At 53.2% G+C, this 10,071-nt stretch overlaps 2 protein-coding genes across 6 annotated transcripts in view; both read left to right on the top strand.

Annotated features, from left to right (window-relative positions):
• Positions 1–1,832: 1,832 nt before the first annotated feature.
• On the top strand, positions 1,833–7,872 carry ZNF16 (zinc finger protein 16). The gene is given in 5 exon segments (XM_006775125.2): positions 1,833–1,904; positions 2,231–2,480; positions 2,816–2,993; positions 2,996–3,019; positions 5,757–7,872. Coding segments are annotated over 4 exon segments (2,109 nt in total). The 5' UTR covers positions 1,833–1,904; positions 2,231–2,408; the 3' UTR covers positions 7,592–7,872.
• A 2,032-nt stretch (positions 7,873–9,904) lies between these two features.
• Positions 9,905–10,071, top strand: part of LOC102756630 (zinc finger protein 250) — a 6,829-nt gene continuing 6,662 nt past the window's right edge. For 3 of the 5 annotated variants that reach the window (XM_006775120.2, XM_006775124.2, XM_006775123.2), the window contains exon 1: positions 9,967–10,061. The gene's annotated coding sequence lies outside the window, so the exon portion shown is untranslated. Of the gene's footprint in view, positions 10,062–10,071 lie in introns of all 5 variants that reach the window. The other 2 variants (XM_015571403.1, XM_006775122.2) reach the window with 2 other exon arrangements.

Below are 10,071 nucleotides of genomic sequence, written 5' to 3' on the forward strand. Positions count from 1 at the left end.
AGAGCGACTGGGCAGCTGTGCGGTGAGTGCTGTCCCGGAGCGTGGGGCTGGGGGAGGGAGGGCCTCGGGGAAGGGTGGGCTGTCGCGCAGCACCGGAAGCGCTGCTCGGAGGCCTCGTCAGGGGTGGATTCGCTCTCCGGACGGAGAAGGTGTTCTGGGGAGTCGGGGGAATTTGCTCTCTAGTGGGAGTGGGGTGAGGGGTGGGTCATGCCCTCCTGTGGATGCCTGTGCTGGACTGGTGACTGCTTGTCCTTCCGCTTGTCCCTCTTCAGCACCAGGCTGAGCCCTGAGCCCTGAGAATTTGCTTCCAAGTTCAACGGCAGCATCCAGTTTCTTGAGGTCGTTGCACTGAGGGCATGTTTCCTTGCTGCCGCCTTTATCTCCTGGAGGCCCCAGTCCTTGCACGTGACCCCTGTGGCTCATAGTCAGCAATAACGCATGTCATTTTTTAGAGTTCAGGAAACCCGGGCGCATAACCTTAATTCCCTCTGCAGAGTCTGGGGTGCAGGGGGAGGATGGTCCCAGGGCTAGCCCTGCTGTGTAATGTAGCAGATCCACAGATTCCAGGCATTCAGAGGTGGACATGGGTGGGACGGGCATTCTGGCTACCACAGATTGGGTCTATGTGGCCTCCTGGCCAAGATCACACATGTACTGGGGTGAGAAAAACAAGATCTAAAGTGACCACAGTTTGTTACACTTTATAATGAAAAGACAAAATGTAGCTTAGAATAATATGGAAGGGTGCATTCGAAACTGGGAAGGGGGCTGAGTGGCTGGCTGGGAGATACTTCATAAGTCCTTTTCTACCTTTTGAATTTGGACCATATGGTTGTGCCCATTTGGTGGCAGTGATAATGATTTCAAGAATCTTAAAATTAAATGAACTGCTTGAATATTGCAAATGACCGAGTCTCCCCTTGGGAGAGGGAGCGTGATAAACAGGGTTGTTACACCCCCCGCGCGCACGCGCACACACACACACACCATGGAAGCGACATCTGCTCTGTTCTGCTGCCACATGGACAGGTGTCTTAAGTCAGTGCTCTCCCTGCTTTGAATTTCGTCTATGCCGTCCTCCTTACCACCTTTACCAAGCTAATCCTCCTGGCATGGTTCGTTAGTCCTGTCTCTTTCGTAATATAGAAATGTGGCTGGTACCTCACCATAGACAGCCAAGACTTCTTATGGGCTGCCTCCCCAGTAATCCTGTCTCTGAGCTCCATCCACACTTCTGTCCCATCTCACGCATGCCTTCTTCCACCTTTCTAAGCAGGTCTGGCCTAAAACCCTTCTCTGCACCTGGTTTAAATGCTCCCCAGCCCCAGGGCTCCGCCCCTCCCCTGCTGCCTCTTCCCAGAACACTTGCCCATCTCACTGATGCATTTGCTATGATCTGTCTCCCCACTGAGTCCCCGAGTCACTCTCACTGCTGTATCTACACAACTTCCCCAGAACAAACCCTGATTGGCATATGGTAGTTGTTGGGGAAACACTGAAAAGATGTTTCCAAGATGAAAAATCCAACTTGGCCAGGCAGCTCAGTTAGAGCATCATTCTGATACAAAAGGCTTATGTAAAAGCACATATAAGAATCAAAATTGGATGCATAAGTAAGTGGAACAAAAAATGAGTGTCCCCCCCCCCCCCGCTCCCTTTCTTCCTCCCTCTCTCAAATCAGTAAAAACAAATTTTTTTAATCCAGTCCATAGGTGGGCAGGCAATGGTAGAGGGGTCAATGTACCTATTGATGGTACAGTGTGAAAAAGGAGCTAAGTAAGGGGTGTTGCCCAACTCCAGGGTGAGCTACAAAGATGGAGCAGTAGGATGGGTGGGGGAATCAGTATCACTGTACTGCAGTGACACTGAACTGGGAACCACCCCCCCTTACCATCAGCAGCCAGGTACTGGGACCAAGTTCCCCACTGGTGCCCTCCTTCTGGAGGGACTTTGTTTGTCTCACCCTGCGCTCCCCATTAGTTGTCTGTATTATAATTAGGGGCAGAGTGCGTCATGAACTTGAGGGACCAAGGCTAGAGGCCAGAAAGGAAGTTGGCCTGGACTGGCTGCCCTGGTGTCCTGAGTGTGACACTTTGTCGTGTGTTTATCCAGGTGGGAATGTTTTGTCTTCCTGCTCAGAGGGAACAGTTAGGGCTAAAGAGATGAGCCCAGTTTGGGAGTCTTTACAGGATAAAGGTTGTAGATGCCTCCCATCTGGACACATTAACAGGAAGTTGGAGTAGACACAGAAGTGAACCCTGGAGCACAATGTAAAGAGGGAGATGAGGAACCAGGGAGGGAGCCACTGGTGCAGAGAGGACAGCCCAGGAGGGAGGAGAGGAGGATATCTACTGCGGATGCTGCCAGGAGGGCACAGCTCTGACAGAACTGACCACTAGGATGCCACCATGATGACCATGCACCTGTATGCAGCACAGGCTGCCCCTGGCTACCCAAAATCTGGGGCTGCTGGTCCTCCTGTGAGTGGGTCAGGTGGTCCACCTTCAGGGCATTGTCAGGAATGAGGGTGGGCCCACAGTGGGTGAAGGCTCTGTGGGGCTGCTCTCTGCCTTTCATGGCAGGCCTGGGCTCTTCCCATGTGCCCACAGGGCACTGTGTACCCACCTTGCCCACCTGGGGCTCTGGCACAGGAGTCTGTCACTGTGGCTGGCTGACACTCCACTTGGATCCACGGTCAGGGACTGTGATCCCTGAGACCCAGCACCAGGTTCCCCTCAGGCCTTGGGGTGCGGGGGGAGGATGGTCCCAGGGCTAGCCCTGCTGCACACTCAGCAGTGTCCTTTCTGGCCTCCAGGGCCCAGGCATGCCCAGCCTCAGAGCTCGCCCTGAAGAGGCAGAAATGGAGCCCTCAATTCCTGGACCGTCCCCTTGGACCCCTTCAGCCCAGGCCTGTGTGAATGATGCTACCACCGCGACCCACACTGCATCTGCATTCTATGATCCACTCTACTGCAGTGACACTGAGCTGGGAACCAACCCCCTCACCATCAGCAGCCAGGTACTGGGACCTAGTTCCCCACTGGTGCCCTCATTCTGAGGGGACTTTCTGTCACCCTGCGATCCCCACTAGTTATCTGTGTTATAATTAGGGGTGGAGTGCTTCATGAACTTCAGGGTCCAAGGCTAGAGACCAGAAAGGAAGTTGGCCTGGACCCTGGCTGCCCTGGCACTGAGTGTGACACTTTGGTTTCCCCGCCTGACATAGAGGGGTGCAATGTGATGGTCGCCAGACGATCCCTGTCTGGCCCAACCACCAGGTGGTGCTAGTCCTCTTCCCTCAGAGCTCTGCCAGGTCTTGGTCCTGCCCACTCTGTCTTCCTTCGCACTGCCCAGCTGCTTCCATCCTCTTTAGAGCCTGACCAGACAGTCCTTCCTAACCGCTCACTAGCTTAGCTCTTCTGTGCACCTCTCAGTGGCGATCAGGATGGTTACTCAGTATTAGCTTTCTTTACTGGGATCTGATGAGGGCTGTTGTACAAGAGGACATTCTTGTGTCCTACATGGGACTGTTATACGTGGGACATCTGAACGGAGTACCCTAGTCAGGAACTGTGGCCAAGGAAGGCTGGGCTGAGGGCAGAGATGGTGTGGGGCATGTGTGTGTGTGTCAGAGAGGAGAGGCGGAGCCCAGGAGCATGTAGACATTCCCTAGACACCTCGGGGCTCCTGATCCTGGGGTTGCCACAGCATAGTGTGTCTGGACCATGGGTTGGGTGATGCATGGGCGTGGTGGGCAAACTGAGCATGTAGCTATGCCAGGTCTGCATTGAGAACAGAAGCATCCAGACGAGCCAGGGAGACAGTGCTATTGTGGTAGCAGATTCCGAAAGTTCCAGGTGGTGGTGACCTTAATTGAAGGACAGGTTGGAAGTTGACGGGCCCAAGGAGGCTGGGAAGTGCAAGAGGGGTGTCCTTTACCTATCCCCTCAGCACTACTGACTATGGCCAGACAAGGGATTGCCCCAGTCCTGGGACGTGAGCCCTGTTGGGGCACAATCTGGGCTGCAGGCGACAACACGGAGGAGTGGTGGTCAGAGAAGGCCTTTCCAGTGAGGTGTGTTCCACACAAGGCAGACCCTAGGGGAGGGTATCTACCATGCTTGGGAAACAGCAACAGCAGGGTGGGGTGAACTCAGGGAGGGACTAGGAGGATGAAGTTCTCTGCCTTCACCAGGCTGCCTGTGGGCAGGAGAGGAAGGCGGGAGGCCAGGGGCTTGACTCAATGTCCAGGCAGGAGAAGACAGCAGCAGTATGGCATGGGTGTCACAATTTGGATGAGATAAAGACTCAAGATCTTCATTCAAATGAGAGACTCAGAGGAATGAGGGTTCCCTGTTCCTTCAGGCATGAAGAGACAAGAGGGCGGTGCCAAAACCCTTCTGCTGTGCCATGGGACCTTCAGAAAGATGGACGCAGCCGCCTAAACATTGTGCCAGGGCAAGAAATTGTTCAGCGGGCACTAGTCACACTTGCAGGTTTTAGAAGGTAAAGGTGGCTTTGGCAGGACAGGACACGGTCTCTAAAGGCTCCTGTGTTAAAAAGGACAGAATCTGACATTGCACAGGAGTCCACACCACACACTTGGAACCAACTTTGCTTCTCTGGGCCCACCTCCCCACATAGTGACTGCCCACAGCAAAGCCCAGAAGCCACTAGTTAGCACTGAGTGAACAACATGGGCCCAAGAAGCTTACAATGTGCATCATGGAAAAGAAGAAGGGTGAAATGTTTACCAATGTCATGCAGGGCATGTAATGTTTTCCTTGTGCAGGTGGGAGGGGTGAGTGCCTGGGTTTGGGACACACGCCAAGATACAGACAACAGGACTTGCTGATGACCTGCTGTGGGTGAGAAGAAGGGCAGTCAAGGGGCCCCTGGGACTTTGGCCTAAACCAAGCATGTCAAACTCACGGCCCACAGGCCGCATGCAGCCCACAACGAATATTTTTGTGACCCAGCCAATATAACGGTATGTAACAAACGTTTTAATAAAAATTTTGTAACTTAATTTTTACAATATCCTGTTATACATAATTATTAATAGTGAACTACAACGTTTACTAACAATTGATTACTATAATCCTGTTGCATTCATTCCCCTTACCCACTGGCACACCATTTCTCTCCACTAATGCTAGCAGCGAATATTTTAGCAGTCGATTGCACATCATTAGTCTTGTACTGACTTGTTTGGTGTTCACAACAGGAAATATTTCACTTTCAGAGAAAAAGAAAGATGGGTTTATTTGCGTTATGCTTATTCATTTGTGCAGTTATTCAGTGTCTGATAAGTTAATGTTCAAAAAAATATATTAATTTTTATTGAAATGTCATATTAGTTTATGTTAAAAATTACTCATTTATTTCAGCCCTTTGTATTTAGCATGTCCCTATTGAAATAAACCTACGTTTCCATGAAAATTGAAGGTTTTTTGTTTTGTTTTGAGTTTTTTTGGCACACATAAATTAAACCTTGTTTAGTTGGCCCGTGTTCACTTTTGAGTTTGACATGATTGGCCTATACCAATAGATAGACTTCAGGTGATTTCCTGAGATGTGGGTACTGGGGCAGGTGGCTAAAGGTTGTTGTTCACTTGCCATACTACCTTGTCCCTTTGGAACTTCCCTGACCCTCCCTGGTCCCTTCGAGAGATCTGGGACTACCACCCCCAGTGGGTCCCACCAGACTGTATTTTCCTGTTTCCTTCCAAGTGACTTTATGTTTGTCATTTCAGATTGGGACACCAGGATTGAGGGCAAGGAGTTTCTTCAGAAGGAAGATGTTTCTGAGGATTTAGAATCAAAGGCATAAACATTAGAAAACTGTACCAGTGATGTTTCCCTGGCACCTCAGCTTGGAGAACTCTGTGAGGACGTATTAGAAAGAGACTGGGGAGTCCCTGATGACACGAGCCAGGTGCAGTCCCTCTTCGGAGAGGAGGACCTCGCACCAGTGGCAGTGCTCCTTACCAGCCCCTTAGGGGAGGGAGAGATGCACTGTGATGATTTTGAGAGAGACTTTAGCCGGAGCCAACACCCAGTGGCGTATCAAGGAATCTCTGGGCAAGAGAGGCCACATCTGTACACGTGTGGCCAACACAGCATGGACCTCACTAGCCACGAGGGTCCCCACACAGCTGAAAGCACCTTCATATGTAATGAGTGCGGGAAAACCTTCAGAGGAAACACTGATCTAATTCAGCATCAGATCATCCACACTGGACAGAAGGCCTTTGTAGGTAATGAATGCGGAAAAGCCCTCAGCCAGAATTCAGTTCTTAAAAATCATGAGAGGTCTCCTGTGAGTGAACCCCACCAGTGCAGCGAATGTGGAAAAGCCTTCCATGTGCACTCAAACCTCATTAGGCATCAGGTCAGCCATGGTGGAGAGAAGCCTTACGTCTGCAATGACTGTGGAAAAGCTTTCAGCCAGAATTCCAGCCTTAAGAAGCACCAGAAGTCTCACATGAGCAAGAAGCCCTATGAATGCAGTGAGTGTGGGAAGGCTTTTAGGCGGAGCTCAAACCTTATCCAACATCAGAGAATTCATTCTGGGGAGAGGCCTTACGTGTGCAGCGATTGTGGGAAGGCCTTTCGACGGAGCTCCAACCTCATCAAACACCACAGGACTCACACAGGCGAAAAGCCTTTTGCGTGTAAAGAGTGTGGGAAGGCATTCAGCCAGAGCTCACATCTGAGGAAGCACCAGAGGGTACACACTGGAGAGAGACCTTATGAGTGTAATGAGTGCGGCAAGCCGTTCAGCCGGGTCTCCAATCTCATTAAGCATCACCGGGTTCACACAGGAGAGAAACCCTATAAATGCAGTGACTGCGGGAAGGCATTCAGTCAGAGTTCAAGCCTCATTCAGCATCGGAGAATTCACACTGGAGAGAAGCCTCATGTGTGTAATGTGTGTGGAAAGGCCTTTAGTTACAGCTCAGTGCTCAGAAAGCACCAGATAATCCACACGGGAGAAAAGCCCTATGAGTGTGGCGTCTGTGGGAAGGCCTTCAGCCACAGCTCCGCCCTCATTCAGCACCAGGGTGTGCACACGGGTGACAAGCCCTACGAGTGTCAGGAATGTGGGAAGACCTTTGGCCGCAGCTCTAACCTTATCCTTCACCAGCGAGTTCACACTGGAGAGAAACCCTATGAATGTACCGAATGTGGAAAAACCTTCAGCCAGAGCTCAACTCTCATTCAGCATCAGAGAATCCATAATGGATTGAAACCCCATGAGTGCAACCAGTGTGGTAAAGCCTTCAACCGAAGCTCAAACCTCATTCACCACCAGAAAGTTCACACGGGAGAGAAGCCATACACATGCATTGAATGTGGTAAGGGCTTCAGCCAGAGCTCACATCTCATTCAACATCAGATCATCCACACTGGTGAGAGGCCCTACAAGTGCACTGAGTGTGGGAAATCCTTCAGTCAGCGCTCAGTCCTGATCCAGCACCAGAGGATTCACACCGGAGTGAAGCCCTACGACTGCACGGCCTGTGGGAAGGCCTTCAGCCAGCGCTCAAAGCTGCTCAAGCACCAGCTGACCCACACCAGGGAGTGAAGCCAGCCCCCGACCTGCAGTGAGGCTCACTGCCTGCCCTCCACCCACAATCTGTTCACAAAGCTGTGACCTTCCAGGCGGTGTTTTTCACACCCTTTCTCCCTCGTCCCTCCTGCCATTGCAGCCACCTAAGGTGACCTTTCGGTTCTTTTTCGTTTTGTCTTTACATGTTATGAGCCATGTTTGTTTGGAGGGAAAAGATGATAGAGGCTGCATATTTATGAAGAATTAATTACTGTGATCAAATATAACAAAAAAAGTAAATAGGCATTTGCTTCAAGGTACCCACAGTAATTCTTTTGTTTGGTAATTAGTCACACAGGGAGGGAGTCCTTTGTCAGTGGCCGTAATCCACGTTCCGTTAACATTAAATCAGGTTGAGAGTATGTCAGGTCTGACTGCTGTCACCCACCCCCACTGTGGTGTGTACTCATTACCAGCAATCCCTTGCCTTCCTGTCCATTCCACACCTGGACACCAGTCTCCCCTGCTGCTCTCCTTCCTCTCTGCCTGTCTGTGGTCTGACACCGTGCTTTCTCCTCACAGCCCCTGCTCAGGCTGCTGCACAATGACATATGCGGTTCTTTCCCTGCCTCCGGTTCTGGGCTTTATAGTCCTGGCTGTCAGCACCACAGAGGACAGCTCTCTCCTTGCCCCACCTGTTCTCCCTACAATTCCCAGGCTGGGGGTTTTTCCCCAGGTCCATTCATCACCAGACATTTATAAAGCACCTGCTAGGTGCCCCTAGAACAGCCGTGGCCAAACTACGGCCCGGATCCGGCCCTTTTGTTCCAGCCCTCCGGTCCAGTTTAAGAATCCATTGTGGCCCTCGAGTCAAAAAGTTTGCCCATGGCTGCCCTAGAAGGTGGAGAGTGGCCCTCAGTTTCCCAGAGCTGTGTCCACGCTCCCTGAGCAGGGGGGACTTGCTCTAAAAGCAACACTTTTGCCAGCAGGAGGCTCCTGGTCACCAGCTGGCAGGTCTCAACCCGGTGGTGTCATAGGGTGGATGGGTGGACAGGCCCCTCCTGCATTGTTCCAGGAGGAGAGGAGGAAATGGATAGGTGTAGGCAGGGTTGTAACTATGGTGGGAAAATAAGGGTTAGGCTTCTGTTTTCAATGAGGAAAGAGGATGTAGGAGGCTTGCAAAAGGTAAACCCATGGGCTTGGGCCAGAATGGGCTGCCTGCCCTGATCTCAGAGACCATCAAAAGTAGCCCATCATTGCTCACTCACCCCAACAGCCCCCACCCCGTGTCCCCAAGGTAGCACTCTAGAAAATGCCACACCTGCCCTGCTACCTCTAACTCACTTGGTCTTTCTACCTCCTGGAGGCCCCCAATCTACTGACCCCTGTGCTCCCTCTCTGGCTTTACATTTCTCCTCGTCCAGCCTGAATTCGATCCTTGCTTTTTTCAGCGAGTGCTTGTTGGCCCTCACTGGGATACAGCAGGAAACGATAGACAAATGCTGTGCTTGAGGAGTTAACATCTAGTGCCGAGGACATGACCCAGTGGTCTGCAGTGTATACCAGGGAACGGGGTATACAGTTCCTCAGCTTCACAGTCCTCAGCAGCGGAGACGTTGCTCCCCTGGCGGGGGGAGGGGGGGGGCGTGGTAAACGGAGTTCCCTGGAGAAAGCTGCTGCTCACGACTGTTCGGAGGACGCTGGCGCAGCATCGGCCCGGCGTCCCCAGCTGCTTAACTACAGAATCGCGCACGTCCTCCCATTGACCTCCTGCCTCGGCCTCGGCTGGACCGAACCCCTCCAGCACCGACCTGTCCCGCTGAGTTACTCCTGAGACCTCTGAGCCCCACAGTACATGTGCCAGACTGCGGGTCACAGGCCCACGGCTCCTCCCAGGCAGCCAGGACCGCCCCCCTCGGGCCGCCTCTTCCGAGTGCGCGCCAGCGCCGCGGTGCTGCCCACCGCCTCAGGGAGCTCGTCGCACACACGGCCCCCATCGGTAAACACCGGTGAGGCCGTCACTGTCACACGTGACCACCGCCAGGCCCTCGCTGGGTACGGAGCAGTCGGCAGAAGCTACGTCACGGAGGGAGGGGTAACCCGCACCAGCGGAGGTTGGACCCGCCAGCGCAGAGGCCAAAAGCCGGACGCGGGCGACGTGCTTTTAGTCCCCAGGGCTGGCGCTGGGCGGGGTGGGGTGGGGGCACCGGAAGCTCCTAGGAGGCTGCCGGAAGTACGGCCAGTACGAGGCCCGGCGCGGGGTGGCCTCTCTAGGCAGCGCAGAGACCTCCAATCTAGTTGGCTCCGGAGCGCGCGCCTCGCTGTCACTTAGAAGAAAGGCGCAGCGAGGGGGAGGCGGGGCCGACGTCTGGCTGGGAGATGTCGCGCTCTAGGATTGGTGGTCCAGGCGAGTGGGCGGGGACTAAGGAGGCGAGGCGGGGCGTCCCCTTTGTCCCAGAGCGCTGCGGACGGCCGCCCCTCGGGGTGTGAGGCTGCGGTGTGGACGGTGAGTGGGG

The sequence above is a fragment of the Myotis davidii genome, unplaced genomic scaffold (genome assembly GCF_000327345.1).
Source record: "Myotis davidii unplaced genomic scaffold, ASM32734v1 scaffold1509, whole genome shotgun sequence".
Taxonomy (NCBI): Eukaryota; Metazoa; Chordata; class Mammalia; order Chiroptera; family Vespertilionidae; genus Myotis; species Myotis davidii.